General features: G+C 41.6%; 1 protein-coding gene across 2 annotated transcripts in view; it reads right to left on the bottom strand.

Annotated features, from left to right (window-relative positions):
* Positions 1 to 23,777, bottom strand: part of TTLL5 (tubulin tyrosine ligase like 5) — a 126,686-nt gene that overhangs the window by 88,442 nt on the left and 14,467 nt on the right. Inside the window, exons 10-16 of one of the 2 annotated variants that reach the window (XM_054275833.1) lie at positions 16,238 to 16,339; positions 16,025 to 16,116; positions 13,859 to 13,966; positions 5,869 to 5,950; positions 4,909 to 4,970; positions 4,125 to 4,216; positions 1,261 to 1,302 (exon numbers count right to left, since the gene is read on the bottom strand). In XM_054275833.1, the coding sequence (XP_054131808.1) occupies positions 1,261 to 1,302; positions 4,125 to 4,216; positions 4,909 to 4,970; positions 5,869 to 5,950; positions 13,859 to 13,966; positions 16,025 to 16,116; positions 16,238 to 16,339 (580 nt within the window). The remainder of the gene's footprint in view (positions 1 to 1,260; positions 1,303 to 4,124; positions 4,217 to 4,908; positions 4,971 to 5,868; positions 5,951 to 13,858; positions 13,967 to 16,024; positions 16,117 to 16,237; positions 16,340 to 23,777) is intronic. The other variant, XM_054275834.1, reaches the window with a different exon arrangement.

Here is a 23,777-nt window from a genome sequence, read left to right as displayed (position 1 = left end):
GAATATTACAGGAAATTCTTCAATCTATTAAATTAGCTGCTTTACTAAGGAAACACTTCAATGAAATCATTTCCATTGTCTCAACACAACAGAGATGATTGCATTAAATACAAACAGTAAATGTATGTGCACGTATTGGGCAGCTCTGACTCCTCCCTGAGAGCAAAACTACATGGCTGTCACAATTTTAGAGAAAACTCTCTTTGCTGGACTTCCTGCACAGTTTTTTCCATATTTCACTACAGAATACCCTCTGGCTGTAGCACAGAAATGTCTCCAACTTCAGAGATCTTGCTTCCTCTTTGACCCAGCTTATCTATAAAAGTATAGATAAATCAAACCACTCTGGTCTATCTCCAATTCTGCAAGTATCCTTGGTTCCCAAATCATGATTCTAATTTAATAAGCACTGACAGCAGTTGGCACAAAGATCATTCCTATTCTCTACAAAACCTTGTAATTCAGTAATACTCTTTCCTCTGAACCTCAGCTAAACTTACTCAGAATGACAAACAGCAGGGAACAGACTGAATTAGGTTCTCAAGATGATTCCATCTACCTTTTCTTCCTGATGGGGAAGTCCCATTAAAAAATAATAACTCCTACTACATTTGTGCAGGAAGCCCAGCAGCAAAATAATGCCTAACATGTCTCCACATGGCCAATAGCTTAGAACTGTAAACTAATTTTGATTTGTCTATACAGCTTGTAAGGGTAACAAACATAATACTAAGATAGGTAGATCAGTCTCACTTAGGCTAAAAATAGTCTCATATTTTTCCATTAACTTTAAGAAATCCTTCTTTTCTCTGCATCTATTTTGACTCAGTTCACTCTCAAACTTTTGCAGTGTCCTTCAGAGGACTGCCTCAAAGAAAATGATTACTTCTCTTGTAGGGCCACCTGAATTTTTTCTGCACAGATTCTCCTGTGCTTACCTTATCATTCAGACTTGTAGTCTTAAAAACTTTGAGGGATTTGATCCAGCTGACTTTGACTCTCAGCAAGCTTCACCTACTTTTTTTTTTAAGCTACTAGAAGCGATGTAAATATTTTTTTCAACATTTGTTTTTGCTGCATGGAAACATGCTGGTGCCATGTCCTCTTCTCATGTTGACTTCCCTCTCACTCCCATCCCCCTTGCCCCAGGCTACTCAAAGTGTAAAATATATTTGGGAATTAACAATGCCAAAAGCATTGCACACAGTAACATTTGAAAGTGTAGCCCTTACATGGGTGATGGAGCTGAAGGGTACTTACTGATCTGCTGTTTGCTCTTTGTGACTGTGCAGACACAGGACGCTGCAAGAGACACACAAAGAGAATAAAAATCTTGTGTTCTCCAAGACACTATGACCCCTGCCTGACTTGTTGAGGTCTGGCAAGTACCCTAAACAAAACAGTATAAGCAGGGGTGGTGAGGAACTGGAACAAGTTGATTAGAGAAGTTGTGCCAACCCTGGAACTGTTCAAAGACAGGTGGATGGGGCTTGGAACAACCTGGTCTAGTGGAAGGTGTCCCTGTCCAAGCAGTGGGGTTGAAATTTGATAGTCTTTAAGGTACTTTGCAATCCAAAGCACTCTATGATTCTATCATAACTGAAGTCCAGAGATAAAGCTAACCACTTTTATCTCCCTCATATCCTGCACAAATGTATCCTGTCCCCATTCCAAACACAGCATTCATTCTAAGCTCAGATGTGCTCAACTGTGCAGAATGCACCTGGACATATGGTTTTCAAAAGCACACTGAACTCAACTATGATGAGCAAAATTCATGTTTTTGTAAATTAAGAGTCACCCATATAAAAATATTTAATAGCTATGCATCAAGGAGAAAGAGATGCTGTCAAGTAAAATTGTTCACAGAACAGAGGGAGGAAAAAAGTAAAAATCCCATAGTTTTGCAAGTACTTTCATTTAAATATATCAACAATATTCCAGTTCTTGTGGAGAAAAAAGATACTACTTAACATTCTAACACTGGTGTAGAAACATCAGAATGTCAAGAAGTATTACTTACCTGGTATCAGGCCTACAAGTAAAACCAGTTTAAGGACAGGTTCAAAAGCAAACAATCAGAGCTGAGATTTTTCTTGCCTTCAGTGGTATTCAGAGTGTCTTCCTCTTCCAACACCCAAGAGGAGCAAATGGGGGAAGAAAGGTCTCCTGAGAATCCTATCTATCATTTCTAGCTGTACTACTGACAAGTTCCTCTCTACAGTTGGCCTACTCAAAACAGATCAAGGTCCCTCCACTGCTTACAATTAACTGAAAGAGCTCCAACCCAAATCCACAAGAAGTTACAATGGAAGCAGCAAAATTGTTCATCTCCCTAGAGGGAGAAATGTTCAAAGAGTCAAACCAAAGTAATTGTACAAGAAACTTGCAGTCCAGTCTGGCAAAACTCAGAAAAGAGAGTAACCATCTCAAGATAGTTATTCAAGAGCACTCTCAAGAGCACAGGCACCAACAGTTCTTTTTCAAGCAGCAACTTTTACAATTATGAAAAATGGCCTATATGAATGATCAAAACTTAAAACATCATGAAGGTGGTAGGAAAAACCAAAAGATTACATATAGCCTTTGCAATAGAAAATTGGAACAGGTATTGAAAATCCAAAAATCTGAGATAGAACATATTCAGCAAAGAACAAGCTAAAACATTCTGGGACCATGGAAAGATCCAAACACCTATCTAGCCATGGGATTTCCACTTAGGTACTTAAGAAAAAAAATGCTGTAAAACTATGACTGCATCACAAACCTGTTCCTATTAAATATAGGTAGTTAGGGCAATCACCTAATCCTGTCTCATAACCAATGCACTGTCATATGAATCTTTGCAACTTTCAACTGGCCGGCCTTACATCTCTTTGTGGGTATTTGTTAAGCAAAACAAAGTTGAAAGCCTCATTAAAATTCAATTCTTTACAACAGCTTAATTTTCTGAGACTGTCTTGTATAATTCTGTTGAATCATCAGGATCTGATCCCATTACTCTAAGAAGGGTAATTCTTTTGAATGGTTTCTAATTTATCTCATGTACCTTTTGTCTGCTACAAAGAGCACCTATACAGTCAGAGTGATCTGTATTTAAGGCATTATTATATTTGTCTTAGAAGTTTCAGACATGCATCCTAAAGATACTCAAATCTCACCTTACCAGCTATTCACCTCTCTCACAGTGACTAAAGACTCTTGAGTTTTACAAGAGACAAAACATTGCAATTTCTGTGAGTTTTCCCTATACCAAAATGGACAGTGTCTTAGTACACTGTCACTGAACAAAAATGACTTGACATTTCCTAACTGAACTTGAGCTACACAGCCATGTTGCATGTCCATCACAGCACCACCAGCTGCAGAGATGTCAAAGAACACCATCTGCCTATTTGCCTGAGGAGAAATGAGTTGAAAGTCCAAGTGATGTAACAGATCTCCCTGCCCTTTGTGAATGCTCTATTTCCACAGATATTTATGGAATCCATTTTATAGACAAAAAGAGATGGAGAACAACTGTCCTTCCACATTACAGTGCTGAGAAAGCACTACCTCAACAGAAAAGACATGGGGCAGTCACAGTAAGATACATGAGGCCTCAGTCCAATGATCCATGGGAAAGAAAGTGAGATTCCAAAAGTGAATGGGAAAGAAGCCTTAAACTTCAAATGCAAGAAGTTTTTCACCTAGGAGAAGGTCTAGGAGAGACATTCATAAAGCTCCAGGGTCCTGGAAGCTTGTTGTCCACAACAAAATCAAAGTGGCTGAACAGCCCAGAATGCAGGTGTATCCCCTGTGAACCACAGAATGGTTTGGGTTGGAAAGACCTTAAAGGTTATTTAGATCCAACTCCCCTGCCATGGGGAGGGAAGCTTCCAGTAGAACAAGGTGCTCAAAGCCCCATCCAGCCTGGTCTCGAACACCTATAGGGATACAGAGTCCACAAACTCTTTGGGCAACGTTTCAGTGCCCCACAACCCCCACAGGTAAAGATTTCATCTTCCATAGTTATGCCAGAAATCCAGATAATCTCACTCACTGCCTCTCTCACCCATGAGGCAAGTTCTATGAGAATGACTTCCTCCTATGCTCCTCAGCCAGGGCCTGTGAAAGTCACTTACCTGCAGCTTCTGGAACGGATTTCTTCTGACAGATTCAGACGAATGATAAATGCTCCGGCTTGACCGCTGGCCTGGGTCCTGGCACACAAAGCCTATGGGCACCAAGAGCTGCATGAGAACTTGAAGACAGACAAACCCTGAAAGATGAATCTAGCATTTCTGTTCACCATCTCAGTCTATACAAGACCTTCTTGTCCCTGCCCAAGGACCAATAAGAATCCTTTTCTTTTTTATACCTTGCTTTGTTTAATCCTAAACTGTAATTGCATTACATTTATTTTTTCAACAAAAAATTGCTTCAATACCAAGTACTTAAATCAATAAATGGGTTACTGAATAGCAGCAGAGAGACAGACTTGGTTTTTTAAACAGCTGAGCAGCATACCTGATGACAATTTTACTTCTTTCACTACTAAGGCAAATTGCATCAAGCAACTAAATCAAGATGCAAGGGACACTGCTCTAGACAGTACTCCAAGTTTCGTCACCCAACCAAAACCCACACATTCAACTTTAAAAATGCATGAATACTAACTCTGAAAGCTAAAGAGAGCAGTGTCTTGAAATGCCAAATTAGGGACTCTTAAAACCACCTAAGCATCACAAACAGATGATTATTCTGAAGCTGAAATGTCCATATATCACTTCTCAGTGCTAAATACAGCTGCTCTCCTTAACTAGAGTTCACACCTATTATACTCATCTAGTAACATGCAGCTCATAAACCTACCTTTAACTGGTTTTAAATGAGGGAAAGACTGAAGGATTTTTTTGTTTCACTCACCTACAAGAGTGAACATATCTGAAAGCATGCTAGCCTTGATCTTCAGGTCCAAAGGAGCATCACTGTCCCCACATGCAACAGAGGATAATAGGAATTATTTGTCTGGCATTAAATGAGAGGAATGCATCAGTATTTAGTATATCTTCCAATACAGCTTCCTTGCCTTCTTAAAACAGGTAAAAACAAAAAGAAAACTAGGTGATTTTCACATACATAGGTAAAGATCAGACAGCAATGGCTTAAATCTGTTTATCCTTTTTCCACAGTTTTTAGTGTCCTAATGCAGACATATACAGCTTTGTTTAAACTCTCCTTAGGGTTAGAAACATTTTCTTTGAATGTATGTATGTTACATTTCATGAAGTAGATAAAAGTTACTGTTGTAGAACTCTTAAAAACCACTCTTAACTATGCCTCTTCCACATAAAGTTATAGCTGAGAGACCTACCAAAATAAACCCTCAATTTCCATTAGAGCATGAGGGTCAGCAAAAGGGCCAAGTCAACACTCACTCTTTAGAATTTATCTGATTAGAGTACTAGACTGAGCCCAAGAACTCATCTACATACTCGAGTAAAGTGCAACTGATTGAACTCTGCTTGGACTCCAAAAACTAAAAGTTTCTATCAGCCAAGAAGATTGAAATCCAACACAATAGTCTGACAGAGCTCCAAAATTTATCTATAATGAGAGATTATGAATCGTTAACAGTGACAATGGAAGAGAAATAATTAAAAAGTAAATGGAATCCCAACTGGGCTCTTTCAAAACCTATTGCTGCAGTAAGTTTGTTAATCCAAAGGAAAAAAAGCAAAGGAGTATTCTGATTGGAGTATTCCAATCAGCTGTGGAACAAAATCTGCAGGCATCAGGAAACCATGCCCTCCTTGGACCACACATTTCCAAGACAACCATCTACAGCAACAGTCCTTGCCTGATATTAAATTGGGAATCACTTACCAGGCCAATGATGGAGACAGGTTCACTTCCAACAGCCAGGGTTTCAGAGTGTCATCAATAAGGACATCAAAACCATAGAGCTCTGAAAACACAGCAGACACCAAGTTTACCTCACTGCATCTTTAAACATTCACATAAGGTCCAACAGTAGATAGAAATGACCTGGTAGAAACTAAACTATATATGTTAAATCCAGTAAACTCTCTAGGGATGAACAAATAATAACATTTCTCAAGTAGCAATTTTCACATCCTCAGAATTAAACTTAAATATATTCTGCCCTGGGGGGGGGGGGGGTGGGGGAACAGGGGAACAAAAATATTAGGAAAGTATTATGTAGAAAAATAAAAAACTCTTTACTGCTCTCAAGCTGTAGTTCATACAGAACCCTACTACTTGCTTTCACATAGAATTGACACAAGCATTGCAGCTTAAATCTACTTCTTCCACTGGATCCTAGAAACAACAAAATTTCATTCTCCCGACCACTTTTTAATCCCTTTATTCATTGTTCCAGTCAGCTAGAGAAAATCTTGCTTTTTTCAAGCATCAGCTTCTTTTAAAGTATTCCTGTATGTTTTCTGCAACATCCCATGGGGTTACAGCAGACTTCTCCTCAGCAACTCCATCTACATGGACAACCCTCCATAACTTCTTAGCTTATTGATAGCTTGCCACTTTGAAGCAAACCACAACAGAAATATTTTTTCCTTAGTTTCTAAAACAGTCATAACATATTACATCTGCTAGATGTGTTCTGCTCTACACAGGTCAGATGGGAGCCAGCTTCCCATTCCAAATCAGATTTTACTATTTCACTCTATACACATTTTCTCTAGTTTGGAAAGAGTTGCAAGAAGGATGCACAAAGAGGAGTGTAAATCAGAAGCTGGCATTAATGCAATTCCTTCCTTCAGCATTAAGAAATAGACTTGGTAATCATCAGGGCAATATTTTTTTTAAAACACCACAAAACAGGGTATTGGCAGAGAAGGATTTTCATGGAGTTAACCAGTTCCCTAGTGCCTGAAATAAAAGCAGGAGAACTTCTTTGCCATGTTTCTTTCCTTTAATTCTGGCCCTGGCCTTTTGTCGCCTGCCTGACGTTGATGCTGGCTCTGGGGAGCTGGACTGCTTGACAAGATCTTCCTATGCAGGCAGCTGTGCAAAAGCTCATGCAGCTAAAAATGGGAAGTCAATGAGCTAGGGTCAGGGGGGAGACTTGGAAGTAGGGAAATGGCAGAAGAGTGAGCATTGCCTGCTCACTCTTCTAGAGTCTGTAGCCAGACATTGAAGGAGAAACAAAAACAGCAGAGAGTTACAGAACTGCTTCACTGCAAAGAAATGAGGCTGAATCTACATTTTACTCTCTTGCTTCCCAGACAGGAATGGCTGCAGTAGAGGGAAAAGGAGAAGGTGGGGATAGTAAGGATAAATATTAGTAAAGCATTTTGACCAGGAGAAACTTCCAAATTACTTTAATACATTATTTCAAAGTACAGTCTCAGGTTTGGTGAAGACCCATGACTATTAACAGCACAGAAAACTCAGCAGCTCGTGCCCAAGGCAGAGAAGCAATGAGTGGGCCTGCAGCAGCTGCTGGTCTGCAGCCTCCCAGCCCCAGGCAGGAAGAAGTGCATTTTGTTTTGACTAGCTCCTACTTCTTTTGCTGCTGGCCATTCCTTTCCTTGGCTCCTCGGAGGCCCTTTGCTAGTGTTTTGGCTCCTCTGACTTTGTGCTCCTCTCCCACACAATTCTCTTGCAAATTGCTGGCTCTTTAAAGCTCCATCTTTCCCACCCAGTTAAGTCATTCTGTCCATTTTTTCAAATACACATGGGAAACCTTTCGACCTCAGCTAGCTCTAACCATGCTGCTGGAGCTTCACATTCCTTTCCCTTGTGTCTGCCTTATTTATTAGGACAATAAGTTCTTCAGGGTATCCCTGTTGACTCAATTCCATTGTTAAACACAGATTCTAAAGCCACTTGCAATGACTTAGGGTCTCCTAGGAAGTCTCCATTGTTGCTCCATAATGCCCCAAGTTTCACATATTCTGAGACTTCTACATGCCCTAGAGAGATGTCTCTGCTTGCCTCAGGGCATCAGGAGCTACATAATATCCATGTTCTGGCAATTGCATCAAGCCTCATAGATTACATGCAAGGCTGAGCAGATCTTTGTGCTAAGAACAGTCAGAAGTTTACTCAGAAATATCTTGCTGGCCCTCTTCCACATTTGGAAAATGCACTTTCTAGATAAAACACAGTAGTCACAGTACCCTTCCACTGTGAATCTCCACTACCACTTGAAATAAAAAATACACAGGCAGGACAAAGATGTGGAGTCACACAAGCATAGGATAATTAAAAGTATATCCTCTGCAATTGCCAACTTCAGCAAGGTTGCCATTTCCCTCTGCAGAGAGGGTAAAGAGAACAACAACTGAAAGAGCAAAACATGCCTCACACTGTGGCAATGCCAGGTTCATGACAAGCCACCTAGTGCCACTACTGTTATAAGGGAAGAACAGAAGAAACAAAGATACCAAGTTCCATAGTACCTTCTCCTGCTACTAGAATCCACAATAGCACATTTCACCCCTACAGTTTGCTAGACTGGAATTACACCAGGAGGTTCCAACTGTTTCCAAGACTCAGCAGGAACAGCCTGCCTGATTCTCCTCTAATGCCCAAAGAGAAGTCATTGCTGACTGAGCCTCCCACTCCCAAAAGAAGGCCTAGCTTCAGTGTGCAGTCTAACAGCAACAGCTCAGCCAGAGATTTTTTTACCAATGACATTATCTAAGACTAAGACAAAGGCTACAGAGATAGTCTCAGGCTTTTTTGGTTCTGGTAAACTCCCATGTATTCCAAGTTTATCTTACAATCCTCTCCAAGGACTGCACCAGCATTCTCTTTTACAAAATACCCCCAAAGAATTTGTTATTCTCTCTAAGTACAGAAACTAAGTCACAAGTGATAGCACAGTAGCATAAAGAAATTTTTCATGTTTTTCCACAGCATGAATAAGCTCAGTTCCTAAAGGGTCACTGTAATTCTGGTCTTTCTTTGCAGTTTGTTCCCTTGAGAAAAAAAAAGCTTTACTGCAAAGTACATACTCTACAATTAAATGGAGACAACCTGATGTTATGAAGGGACACAAACAGTGGGAAAAAAATTGCACAGCATGTAACTCTTTTTTGCTAATGCAATAAAAACCTATCTCCTCATTTTATGTAGGAGCATAGTTACAGACATTTCTAATGCAAGGAAATTTTGCCACTGAAATTCAAGTCTTCAATTTTTCCTTCCTATTCATTCTGGTTTTATATTAAGGTTTAATTCTCTTTTTAAGAGAATTTTATTTTAACAGAGAAAGGTTTTATCTCTATGTTATTACAGAAAAGGACCCAATAAGAGGGGACAAGTGGCTTCAAGGCTAACATTAAAGAATGGGAGTCTTGGTGCAGATTCAGCTGCCTTTGCAATCCTAATCTTACTGAGTAAATAGATTATCACCCACAAGGTATAAATTTGTTCAACCCAGTGTGTGATACCAGAGTGAGCAGAGATTAATATTCCAGTAACCACTTAACTTCCCTTCCAGCAATGAGGAACTTAAGAGTAGATACATGGCTACCTGTCCTCAACAAACTCAAATGGGCAAATTAACAAAACATAATACCAGGTAGACTAAAATAAAAGCCATCTGACTCTCTAGATGGATACATGAAGTGAAGGATAAAGAGAGCATGTTTCCCAACCTCTTCAGTTCCGATTTCAAGCTCTTACACTCCAAGAAAGCCATGAGGCAAGAATAAACTGGTGTTCCTCACTTTGATGTCATCTATCTGGTGAAGACCCTAATGCCACCACAGGAACCAGCGGCAGTACAAGACAGAATGAGAAGCCAGGGTTGATTCTGACTTTGGTAACACAAGTCCATTGATGATAAATTGACAGTCCTGGTCATTTCCTAAGTCCCCCAAAAACAGCCATAAAAGCTTTTTAGGTCTGCTCCAGCCTTCTGAGGAAGAAAACTGGTGCTACTAAGCTGAGAACAACTTCCTAAAGAAAGTTTCTGCAGCAATGGGGATCTTGAGTCTTTCAAGCAAGCTCTGGGTACTAAATAATCAATATCAGACGGGTACCACTTAGAGCCATGAAGTGATAAGTAAGAAAGTGCAGGGATAGACCCCCTGTTCCTATAGAAGCTATGACTAGAAGACCAATCCCTTGAACTCATTTTACCCCTCACACTCAGCTGACACTTCAGTCAAATCTGAAGATACAGTTACATTATAAAATCTACCTCACCAATCAGATCATCAAAACACCTGTCATGAAGGGTACAGGCCTCCTGAATCTGCTTGTAGCCAGAGGAGTCTACAACCTTTTTCAGATTCCAATGGCATCTTTACATACTGGCTTCAAAGCAAAGACTGATGCTAAGGCCATAAAAACAGAACAGATTTAAAAGTTTCATTAAAAAAAAAAAAAGGTAATGGTAGGAAATAAGGAAATCCCTGTTCAGCTTTTCTGTGACATGTCATGTAGGAAACTAGAAAAACACAGGAAATATGTGTGGTATATGTACGGTTGACTTAAGTCACTAAGCATAGGCTCACCTCACATCAAGTGTGTACAGAAACTCCTTAAGAATCTCAAGTTTTTAGTGCCCTGGAAAACTCATGATGGAGCAGGTCAGCACTGTTCAAAACTACAAAAGGCTTCCCCTAAATAGGTCAACTGCCACCACTCAGAAAGCTAAATGCTCATGAAGAACAGCGACACAGGCAGTTGTGAAACTGGTGATTTGGCACAAATGAAGACTTTTTAAAGCATTTAGCTCCAGCTCACCACCACTCAAGTCATACAACAGTGTATTGTTTGCTTTTATCTCAATATAGATGTGATTAGAAGCAAAAGCCTGACCAATTCAGCCTTAAGACACAGAAGCAGATAAATAAGAAACTCATTGCTTTGGTGGGATCAATATGCCCATTACCCTATCCTGGCCTGCCTTCTTAATTGCAGACAAGCTCAACAGTGTCACAGCTGGGTTTCCCAGAATGTAAATGAAACAAGAGGACTTCAATCTGGTGCTTCTTTAGGCTCACATTTCAGTGAGTGCAGAAAACACTGCTACCTGGCTGCTGGCAAATATATGTGCTGCACCCAGCCACCTTCATTTCCTACCCTACGAAACCAATCCCACAGGGAGATTTTTCATTCTGCCTGAAAGCAGGCCTCACTGCCTTTTCTAGCCTACCCAGACACGCTTAATTCAGGAGGGAGAAAAACGCAGTCTGTAATCATCTTGGGCATATGCAGGCCTATTGTACCTCCTGTTCCCACACTGAGATGTCACATCCCTTAAATAAATGCAAAATCTATCTATCTGTCTCTTAGAAGGCTCCAGAGGTGACCATTGACTCAGCTGGTGACCAGCTTCAGGACAGGGCAGTGATCTGGAGAGTTGCAGCATGCCCTCCTCTGGAATTACTGGTTGAAACAATTTTTACTACAAGCTTAATTTTACATAAGGAATTATTAGCTCATTACAAAACACAAAATAGATGACTGGGATCACTTTGTTAATAACAGTGTATGAACAAGACAACAAAATCATGTAGTACTTGCAGTGCTTCTGTGATGCACTTCAGAGGAACAAAACTGAACATCCCAAGTCCTTTGATTATTACTCGAATGCAGTAAATAGCTCACATTACATGGCCAAAATGGAACTCACTCTTTACACAAACTGTCACCAGCACTCTGTTTTGACATGAGAAAAAGGACCCTCCTGACCTAGCACTCTCTCTTTCTAGGCATGCATTGGTAGCAGGAATCAGCCTGTCTCACTAGCCCCAGAAAATGAAGAAGCCATGAATAAACTCTCTTCCTTTAAATCCAGGAAACAAGTACACTACATATAAAAACACTTACTTGCGCAAGAACTGAAGGATCAGTGCAGTACTAAACAATTAGAGAAATAAAGTGGGCAACCTCATCTGGACAAATAAGTAATTGTGATTTAATTTTTTAGGAAGAAAACGGCAATTGTACAGGAGTTCTATTCCCTACAACAGCATTACAAGCACTAGAGTAGAATACAACTTAGTTATATTTTTTAGGAGTTTTCCAAACAAGACCCATCTCTGCATCTGAATTCCAGATAAAGGTTTCTAAGATACTTTTCACATGATCAGCCCTCCTCAGGACACACACTCAGTTTCATTGTTCACAGCTCAGAATGAAAAAAAAAATTTAAAAAAGGCTCTTGTCTGAGACTCAACATGCTGCCTTGAAGTCTTACTTTGCAGCTTTCTCCTTCATGCTAACAACTATGAACTGAACCATTATGAACACTTCCAGCTAGAAAAGCTGAATATCTACAAGGTTAAAAGCCATACAACCCAAAAGTGTCAGAAAGACACACACACAGATGACAAATGAACCATACAGCATGATGGAAGTTCAAATCCTTGAGACAAGGACCACCACTTAATTGTGGGGGGAAGGTGGCAGAAAGTACTGAGCTCTGGAAATGCCTAAGTCTCCCTAGGGAAGCAGTATGGCTCCTACTTAAGCTCTCTTTCCTGGGAAGCTCTTAATTTATGTTTACACTGAAATAAATGGAACAAAACAGTTTATTTGTGGGGGAGCATCTGAGAGGGTGGTTAGTGCAGCCCTGGGGAGGCAGCAGGAAGTGGGATAACCTCAGAGCCAGGCCCAGCAGAAAGTACATTAGGAACGTTAGTTTCCATATACACAGCTCTGGAGACACAACTGAGGAAGGAAAAGAGAGAAGCCAAAAAAAAGGGGCAGCTAAAGTGGTTTTGACATCTTTTTTTCAACTAGCCAATAAAGTGCCATTTCACTGAGACTATTATCTAGCTCATTAATCCCCATGTATCACCAGATCCTTCAACTTACAAAGGCATCAGAGTCAGTCAGGAGAACCTATGGTCGGAGAGGTAGCTAGTTTTGGGAGGCAACTAAACAACCTATCAGTCATGGCTCCTTGATTCCTGACTGTCTTATCACTCTCAAATATCCAAAGATGCATTTATGCTGGAGTGTTGAAAGTTGCAGAATTATCAGTATGTAAGTGCAACTCAAGGACCACATAAAGGGATTTGACCTGTCACAGCTAGTTTAAATATAAGCCCCAATACCTAAACACAGGATAGCCTACACCAAGCTTGGCCTTTGGTTTAAGCACTGACTGAGACTTCATCTCCGTGCATGCATCCACATGAGTGAAGGACGGCTAGGAGCAGGAGGAGGCCTCTTTAGGGAAGGTTGGGAAGCAGCCACTGGAAATCGGGAGAAGGCACACTGTGGTACCAGGCGCTGCTCTCTGGAGCCGCTCCCAGCCTGCGCTGGCAGGGAGCTCCGCAGCGCCCACACAGCAGCGCCCACACAGCAGCGCCCACACAGCAGCGCCCACACAGCAGCGCCCACACAGCAGCGCCCACACAGCAGCGCCCGCTCGGGCCGGCAGCGGCCTCGGCCGCCCCCGCGCGGCGCCCGCCCCATCCCCGCACCGGCACCGCCCGCGGCTGCTCCCCGTCCTCACACGCACCGGGGAAAGGCAAAACTACACTGCTAGCTGGCTCAGGAGGAAACAGCAAATGCTCTAAAAACGTGTTTAATCATCCACAGCCATTCTTTGCAAGGGCACTGGTAAATCACCAACTTTCCAGCACTTCCCCAAGTTCCCTTTCAAGTCCTTTTTCATAATCCCATTTTCATTTTTTTGCACGAGACTATCAATGGTGCTGACACAGGGTGAAATGAGATTTGATGCCCTCTGCCCTCACCGAGGCTTATGCTTAAAAAAAAAAAACAACCAAACCAAAACAACCAAAATAGCATCCAGCTTTCTTACACTAGGAAATGCACTTTCTCTCTAGCATGACAAAGCTGGAGGTTCCAAACAGTACTCAACAGGCAATCAACAAAGATGTCCCCAGCGTCTTACCGAAGCAGCTGCCACGATGTGAAAGAAAACTTTTACAAGCCGATGCAATGGACAGCTCAGCAGAAACTAGAGCCTTGATAATCAGGTCCTCCACGCTGGCCATCAGTGCTGCAAGGAGGGGAGGGGGGGAGGAGGAAAAAGGAAAAAAGTAGATTGTGAAGTAACACATAATATCCAGGAAGGCATGAGAATATGCAAATGGAGATACACCTTTGTGAATCAAAGCACATGAGACCCTATGGATGACAAAGCAATGATGCTTGGAAATCCATGCAAGCCTAAGTAAACAGACATGCATACATATCTAAGTGCAAAAATACTCACAAATGAGAATGTGAGAATGATAAATGTGAGTATATGTCCAGTGCAGGTAAACAAACATATGGCAAACACACCAGCACAAGTCAGCTGGAGTCAGACCACTGCCCACTCTGAGTATAGGAAGGATTAAACAAAGGTTAGACAGGAGTGGGTTAGTGAGATAAGCCCTCAAACTACAGAGAATAAGCCATAGCACCGAGATAGACAAATTTTTCTTGTGAACTTTTATGAGATAACTGTTCTGTGACACTGCACCTTCCTCTAAAGCAGCTGTTCCCAAACCAAAGTTCATAAATCTTTTCAAAATTTTGTGACTGGTGATAGCTCCCAGTCCTGCTGACCTATAGATAACCAATAGTAAGAAAGCACTCTCCAGCTCCTGCATGAGCCTGTGAAGAGCTCAGGAACAGGAGTCTAAGCAGACAGAGGAAGCAAAAGGCAAGAAAAGATGTGCATTAGACATAGACCTGCATTCTACACTGGACTTGGGATGAGTCATGTGATAGAAAGAACACCACACTGCTTTTGTTTTCAAGGACAAGAAATAGAGAAGTGAGAGAAAGGAGAAATGAACAAATACTGGAGTCATAGTCTCAGAAGTTAATAAAGATGAAAGGACAGCCTTCCCCACCCCTCAAAGGGAGCACAAGCAAATCCACAGAGACATCTGGCAATCACTACTTCAAAGACTATCTTCTAGAAACCACTTGACTAGAGAGTTTACTTTAGTTCTACAATTACTATTTCTCATGCTCACATGATGACATGCAGGGACCTGAACAATTACAGAAAGATCATGCAAGCAAATTCAGATGTGAACTTCTGTACCAGAAAACAACTAAGTGGAACCAACACAGCATGGCAACATCCCAGCACACATAAACAACCCAGAGCACAAAAACCCTGCCAGCCCAGACAAGGCCAGCACTTCTCAGCCAGCATTCTTCCTCCCTATGGCCAGAACCAGATGCATCAGAGAAAGGTGCATGTCTAGTAATGAATAGTTAAAGAAATCTGCTTGCATTGCTCAGTAGTTTGCCTACTAATTAAGAGTGTATATTTTATACTTGAGGTTGGGGTGAGGAGTAGAGATGTATTAATATTAATAACTGTACATTCACAACTGGCTGAACACATATGGTGCAAGGGATTGGACTGCCATGCACACACATGATGGAAAAAAAGTCTACTTCCATCTGAAAGCCAGATCCAAATCCCTTTCTCCAACATTTGAGTGTTCCTTGGCAACATTAGCAATATGGGCCATAGCTACTATCAGTAATTTTACTGATGCCTCAGTATCACAGGTAAATTATCCCTTTAAGGATATACCTGGATTCTGCTCTGCAGATGCAGTTACTACCAGCAGACCTGGCAAAGGTGTGGAAGAGGGAGCTATTGTATATGAAACACAGACTAAATGAAAACACCCAGCAAAAACCTGAGCCATGGAAAGATGACACCACATCCAAGAGTCATTCAAACTGGCACAGTTGTCCAGAGGTTGGTCACTCATCAGACCGAACAGGCCATGGGAGCAGTAGAGGGAGGGAAGCTTTTAGAACGAATGGAATGACCTTAAGAAAGGGGAAATGTAGGTAAAATATTAAGAAACACACCCTGAGAAAGTCTCAGAACACTAGTTGCAAAAAGGAAGGGGTTAGGCCTTATCTCTGGGGATAGGGAATAAATGCACAGCTCTCATGAGTAAAGAACAACGCTTCCCTCCACCCTGCTCTGGTGCTAAATGGGACTCACTGGGGCACTTCCTTGACTTCTCAGAATTCACACTACTGAGATGATCAAGATCCAACAAAGAAACAACAGAACAAGATTTTTACTGACCTGCAGTGTCTCTCCCCTCTTGTTTTAAGTACCTCAGCATTGCACTCATGCTCCATTTGTTTCCATAATCCTCTACTTCAGGATCATCACAGCTATAAATAAATGAAAGGAGGAGACTTACACCACTGGCCTACCTCTATGGATCAGCATTAGACCAACTCAGGTAAACTGACCCAACCTCTGAAGAATGGGTTCCATTTTCCAGCCAAGTACCTGACATAATCTCCACTCTTCTTGTTGACACTGTAGTTGGTCAGATGCATGAACTGGTTTTTAATGTTCTTGGATGCCTGGTCATACCTCACTGTTGCAAATCTGTAAAGAGGAATAAAAATTCACAGTATTCCTTAAGCAAGTGGCATTCTTGCTAAATACAGCAAGCATGTCACTACAAATCACAGACCACCATACAGACCACTCAACAGCAACACCCAGGGAGAGAATGCATGTAATGAGACTTCATCAAATGCAAAATACAATTTATCCTCAAAGGACACATCAAGAAAAAATAATGCCATAGAATGTGAATATAATGCAATAGAATAGTTGCAGCTGGAAAGGAACTACAACAGTAATCTAGCCCAACTGGAATCATTTTCTTACACTACATGTAATCCTGATTCAATACATATTTTAGGCCTCAGACTTTGGAGAAAGATCAATTTTAAAAAATTGAGGGGAGAAACCAGAGCATCTGGTAGGTAGAATGACCAGTATGAGCCACTGATAATCACCACCACTCATAACAGCAAGCATGCCCCAGTTCAAAAATCGAACAAGAGAAAAAATACCTTCACTCTGACAATCCTCCTGTACCACAAGAGCTTAAGATACCAATGTCTCAAAAGAGATAAGGGGAGTAAGAAAGGCTGAGGGAAGAGTCAAAACACATGGTACCCAAAGAAGCCCCAGCAAGAGGAAAAGTATGTACCAAGCACAGCAGTGTTAGCTGCACAAAAAGGGGAGTAGATATGGGGGAAGCCTCAACCCAGGAAAAAGGAGACAGGATTCTGGAAAAATGGAAGAGTGAGAGAAAGTTGGATCATCTGGTTATGCAATGAAATAATGCTCAGAAAAGAATGCACCTCCAATTTTTTTCATTAATAGTCATCTCTCTTCATCCTTCCCCAATTATTGCCCATAGCTCAGAAGAAGCTGAACTACACAAAGACAGCTAACACGTTACAAAAACAAACAAACACCAAAGACAAAAAACCCCACAGTCCTTCCTTTAGAAAGAACTGCCAAAAAAACAAAGACCTTATTTCTCAGTTAAAACTATGCCATTACCGCCCTCACTTGGTAGCCATTTTGAGAAATACCTATTGCCATAAGAACTATACCAGCAAATCCACAAAAAGTGCTTAAACTTGTCCTTAAATACATGTGTGGAAGCAGGGGAGGGGGAAACAAACGCCCCATGATATAAGCAATTTTGAGTGGCAAGGTTAAAAGAGGGAAAAATATTTTTCTCAGCTTAAACTATGTACAAAGTCAGAGCAGCTGGCAACAAAAGCATTTGGAAGTTTGGATCCCCTTTCCACATATTTCCACAGCTTAAAGTATTTGAATTTCTTTTCAGTTTAACTGTAAGTTTCCTGGATTTAGCACTTCTGTTTTGAAAACAGTGACAAAAGCCCTGTCATATATTTGGTTCTCATTTATGATTTCATAATCTCCATCTTAACAATCATTTACTGGCAGTATACCAGAAGTATTTGTTGAAATATACTTTCAGCCAGATCCTGGAAGATACTGAGCACAATCAGGGAGCCATTTCAAGTCTCCCTTGGTACTTCCAAGCAGGGGGGTTCACCATGTTTTTCAGCTTATGCTTTTAATTCTCCATCCTCAAATAAAAGAATAGGAACCCCTGGCAGACACAGACAGTACTCTAAACAAAAGTGTTTCTGTACCTTCAAATGCTTGCATTAACTTCCTTCTACAGAGACCATCCTTAATTATTAGGTGGTCTGAGCTCCGTGCTCAGAATTTTACATTTCCATGGGGATTGTTTATTCAGAAGATATCTCACTGTGTTCCAGAGCTCCCAGGGGTTAAGCTTTCTCTTTTGCTAGGATGCTATCTTCTTGAAGGACATCATGGGCAACTTCAGCAATGCACCAAAAACCTCCAAAACATGAAATTACTCATATCTACTATCTAAAAAGCCCAAGCTTTAAACAACATAATCCAATGTTTAATACATTCACCCAGAGCTGGTTTGACCAGCCTCATGCTAAATGCAAGTCTGCAAATGGAAAATCCAAGCTATTTCTAGAGCTTCTATCAATAGCTTCTGGATGCCAAAGTAGTAACAGGTCAGAAGTACAGTGCAAGCAAATAGCCCACACTCCCTACACTTCTGTGTTCTGCACTCATATGAGATGGAAGAGTGTCACTAACTCTGAAATACCAGTCACAATCACCTTCAGTACTCTTCAGTTCTGCAGCTTTTAAGAGTATACTTCATTGTATCTTTCTGCCCCTGTAGTAACTATGCTGCTCATCCACCACACTTTTTCTCTCCAGGAAGGAGAAGAGACTTGCAGGCTACAGACTGTCTTCCTTCAGCAGAAATTTACTTTTATTTTAGAGAAACCAAGGTCAGTACAGTAATAGTGAAAAATAGAAAAACAGTGCTTGTAAAATTTTTCTAGGCGTTAACCTGAAATTGGAATAAACTCCTGAAGAATCTTACAATCCTTTAGAAGATTACTTCATTTAAGGGCAACATTCTTTTCCAATTTCATTCTGGGCCACTACTAAGAATAGAACATATGTTACTCAAAAGATAAGGGCCAAGATCCTAAAAGCAATTCAAAAACTATATGCTAAGCAGGCACAGAAAATAAAGGGCAAGCCTCATGTTTTCCTAGTAACAGAATTTACCACAAGCATATGCTGCAATATTCTGCATGAACTATTTTTCTAAACACTAAAGGCTCCATGCCCAGGTGTCTCATATTGCTATAATCCAGCCAAAAAGTGATGAAGGCACAAGTACACGAGTCCAGATCCCCATCTGCCAGGACAGGGCTGCTTCTGAGCCAAGGCATTACTCGTGGATGCTGCTATGTGGGAGCCTGCAACCACACAGGAATCCAGGAGTACTCCTAAACCAGAGGCTGGACTGTCCACATGTGGGGGCCCCCCTTTAGCCAAAAAACACTATTTTATCAAGGGAAACTCATCTAAACACTATCTTGTGCTTACTAACACCATCTCTTCTTACTCTGCTTCCAGCAACTCTCATTCTCCCCCACTGTGGTCTGTTCCTGTCCAAGTTCTGGACTACTCCATAGGCCTTGCAATGCAGAGAGCCAACATACTTAACAGGTATTGCTGATAAAGTGTGTGTGGACTGAGTGGTTCAACAATTAGATTCACAGTGCTTTTAAATCTTAATTCTTTTAATTCTTCTACATGACTTGTCAAGTGGAAAAAAAAACCTAGGAAAAGGTAAAATTTTCCACTACTAGTCAGATATGAAGGTTTTCTGTCACTTCAGTGCATTCTTCTGTCCCCATTTCATCTAAACCAGCAGTTCTTCTTATTGTTAACAATGTGAAATATTATGCAGGTAGCCAAGAAAGGAATGAGTGTCTGTTCTGTATCCACCATCAGAAGAATATCAACTCTGGTTTGGCCTGAATACAGATTTGCTTTCTCTGTTACACAAGTTCTAACCACCAGTTTTCAAAGTTGAATGACTGAACCTTCTTCCACCTGCCAATGTACTTGGAGAGGGTGCAGGAGAAGATGATGCAGGAGGAAGGGTCCTCTCTGACAGCATTGACCTGGGTCATCTCTGAGATGTGTTACACAGAGGTAACGCAGTTCACAGCAGCAAGAACACAGAAAGTACCTTCCCATGTCCTGATGTTATGTATTGCTTGTAGTCACTGCTGAAAATGAACTCCAAGTGATACTAAAGATACTCACTTTCATTAACTTGTTTACCTAGCTTTACTACAGTCCCATCCTCCCAAAGATCCTCCCCTCCTAATAAATCTTGTCATTTTAATGTCTGAGGAAAGGGCTAAGTTAAGAAAATTAAGGATACATTCTAACATAGTCTACAAGAGATTAGATTCCAAAAGCCTCTAAGCAGAAATATTATAGGAGAGCTTCAACCTCAAAACTACAGATGGAAAGAGGAAAGGTTAAACTGAGGTTGGCTGTGCATTGTTCAGTTTCCACACTAACTGCTGCCTGTAACACAGCCTCCCAGGCACAAGTAGCTGCAGTCATTGGAAACAGCCCCGGCAGCCTCCCTGCCTTTCACTGCAGCTTCTCTTTCTCCAGCAGGACAGAGGAGATGCCCCTCATTTCTGAACTCAAACCTTAGAACACAGAAATTACATTCATGCATTCCACTGTTCTGATACCTCTGCTCATGTCTCAGCTGGTCATAGCCAAGTGACACAGGCACATCGCAGCTTGGATGAAGGCAACAACCCATTCTCTTACCAGCAACTATGCACTGCTACACTGCTCACCTTCCCCAACAGCACATTTCCCTTCCCTCTGGCTGTACGTTGTCTTGGATCAGAGAGGAAAAAAGAGCAATCAAAAGCAAGCAGAAGGGTGACAATAGCAGCAGCAGGTAGCCTGGGCAACACAAAAAGAAAATTAAGGGAAAAATCCTCACAAATTCCTTCAGACTCCAGAACTACTCTCAACCTCCAGACTAATGGTATAACATCCAGAGACATCCCAGCTGTCTGCCTCCCTGTCATGCCTCAGGTTCACCTTTGGTATTCAGACACTGACAGATTCCAATCTTCCTTCCCTTTCTTGTGAGAGTTCATTAAAAGTCTAATAATCACACTTAAGCTCTACCTGCAATAGGTCACCTTCTCTACAAGTGCCATGCAAGCTTTTCCCCTGCTTTTTCCAAGCTCACCTAGCAGTCTACAAAACATGTCAGAGCTCACACTGAAAAGTCCCCAAATCCACCACACCAAACTTTGGCCCATAACCCACCATCCCTACACTGCCTTAACCTAAGCAATTACCCTTTTACTCTCACAATTTTAGGCAGGACATTACCCAAGGGACTGTACAATGCTCTTTGCCTTATCTCCAGCATTACTTCAGGAAACGAATTAACCACAAGGTAAAGTTTGCAAGTCATTTCAGAAACATGTAAACTGGATCCTTAAATATTTACAGAAGATGTTACATGGTTTTGCATGAAACTTGACAGCTCTGGAACGCTTATTTGAGGCATCTAGTCAGAGCCTGGGAAAAGAAGAGGAGAAGGGAAAAGACTCAAGTGGGAAGAAGGAAAGAATAGTTAATCCTTCTTCTCTCAAATGAGTTCTACAAAAAAAGCACACATTATGATCGACTTTTCCATGACTGCACACAGAGTTCCTGCATAAATGTCCTGGAAATAATCAGTGTAGTGCTTTAACAAGCATGCTCCTCACGTTTTAGGCTTGGAGTCACTTTCCCAGTCCCTCACTCCTCCCCATGCACTAAACTTTAGCCTCCCCGTTAGTCTATTAGCTGCCACTTTGTTTAGGGAACATAGTTCCTCCTTACAGTACAGGACAGCAAACAGAAGTCTAAAGACCAACACAATCCTCCTACCTCCAACATTAATATGTTTCACTGCATTCACCTGGTATGTCAGTTAGCAATCAAATATGAACAGGAGCTAAAGCTTGTAAGAGAATTACTAAACATAAAAAGCAGTTTTGGTGACACCTCTATGATGGCAGTTTCTCTAATCAAAGCTGAATAAAATTACTCCAACAGTTCTGTATTAAAGAACAAGATCCAGGAGCAGTGTTACCAGATGTCTGCAGGAACAGGGGGAAAACTAAAGACTTTTTTAATCTTTTCACAACAAATTTGCATATTTTCAATTTATGCATTGACATTAATGGGATTTTGAACCTTCAGAGCACAAGAAAACACCATGAGGATAACAAAGCACCGGCACAGGCCTCCCAGGGAAGTTATGGAGTCTCCATCCTTGAAGATACTCAAAAGCCATCTGGACATGGTCCTGGGCAACCAGACGTAGATGGTCCCACTTGAGCAGGGGGTTGGACCAGATCCCTTCAACCTCAGCTACTCTGTGATTTGGTGAACCTCTCATGTTCTCTCTCACATTCTCTGGTTTCTCATTGTTCAGACTGTCAGCAGCATCAACAACTGAGCTGACCAAATTTAACAACTGCTTAGTAGTCTGTCAGTTAAGTACAACAGAAGGGTCATGTAGTTATTCCCCTCAGTGATCTGAATCTGATTATCTTCATTAACAAGTAAGGAAGCAACATAAAGCTGTGTGGCTTGATAGTCTATCCACTGGCCTGAAGCCCAGCAGGTAAATCTAGTGAATAGCACTGCTCCACAGCTTCTGCATGGGGCAGTGGCTGCTGCAGTGGCTGCAGCGCACCCCCAGGTGTCCGTGCAGAAACAAATGGGCTGCACTCCCTCAGCAGCAGAGCTGCTGGGCAGGAGTTACTGCAAGAGGGATGGGGCTGCTGCAGCTGGCCCAGCCAGCTCTGGCCCAAGCACAGCCTGTGAGCTAATGTGAATTCCTTGGCTCAAAGCAAATACCTGAATTCTTTGGAAACCACAGGAATCCAGCACAGAAATGGTGAATATCCCAGAGGAGCTAGTATCAATTAGGAAGCCAGGCTACTGAAGGAAGGGTGACACAAGGCTGAGTGGTGTGAGCTCAGGTGGCTCATGGCAGCTAGTGGCACGTGCTGCAAAGCCCAGCATTCTAAACCCAGAGCAAACCCTTGTGTCCCACTGGAAAGTCCCCCCAAGCTGCTGCTCCTCGGGCCTTTGGCAAGAATGTTTGGGTTTCAGATCAGTTGTGATTCTTTTTCTCTAATCTATTTTTCAAATTCAGTGTAAAACTGAATGGCAAGTCCCTGATGGTCTATGACCCTTCCAGCTATTCAAGCTCAGAAATAGAGCTGTCTAAACATGGTTCAGGAGAAAAAGCAGTCAATCAAGAGGTCTCCCCAAAACAAGGAGCCATTTCACTATGAATTCCCCACACTATGTGTCAAGCCCTCATCATGCCTGCAGGCACCAAGTAAGAAAGGTCCACCAGGCTCCTTTCTGTCACACAGAAGGAGAGGAAGTTCAACAGGAGAGAGAGGCAGCACAACAGGGAAGGTTCAAAAACACACAAGCTATTCCCAGCCCTATGCTCTCTTCAGCTGTACTTCAGGCACAAGTCAGGCTTGTTATTCCCCACTTACATGACTGCCCCTCCAAAATCCAGCATAATCCAGCACCAATTCAACAGCTGGCTCTAAGTGAAGCCTTGGGACTCCTACATAACTGGGCTTGGTGAGTCACTGTCAAAGTTTATGATTACACTGTAGTTTATTAACAATGTACCTCTTATTCAAACTAAGATACAAAAGGTATGTCAATAAATATATTACACTGCCTGTTTTGGAAATCTCAGATAAATAAAACTGCCAAGATTTTTAATGTATGATCAGATGACAGAGTTATACCCTCAGGCAAACCTGGACCAAGCTTGCCATGACCATCTCATTTTCCAAACCTATACCTTCAATGCAAGGGTCCCAGCTACAATCCTCCAGGCTGTGATCACAGACAACCAATCTAGATTATAATTGTCTTTTCCAGTAAAAAGTTACTAAGTATCTGCCAATTTAACATATGTATGGCAGTACACTGTGCCTACTTTTTTTTAACATGTACTAGCAAAGTGTTCAACACACTTTTCAATCCAACAGGAGGA

Source organism: Melozone crissalis, unplaced genomic scaffold (assembly GCF_028551555.1).
Source record: "Melozone crissalis strain CALT ecotype California unplaced genomic scaffold, PUWL_Pcris_2 ptg000018l_1, whole genome shotgun sequence".
Lineage (NCBI taxonomy): Eukaryota > Metazoa > Chordata > Aves > Passeriformes > Passerellidae > Melozone > Melozone crissalis.
This window is presented reverse-complemented; position numbering and strand designations above follow the sequence as displayed.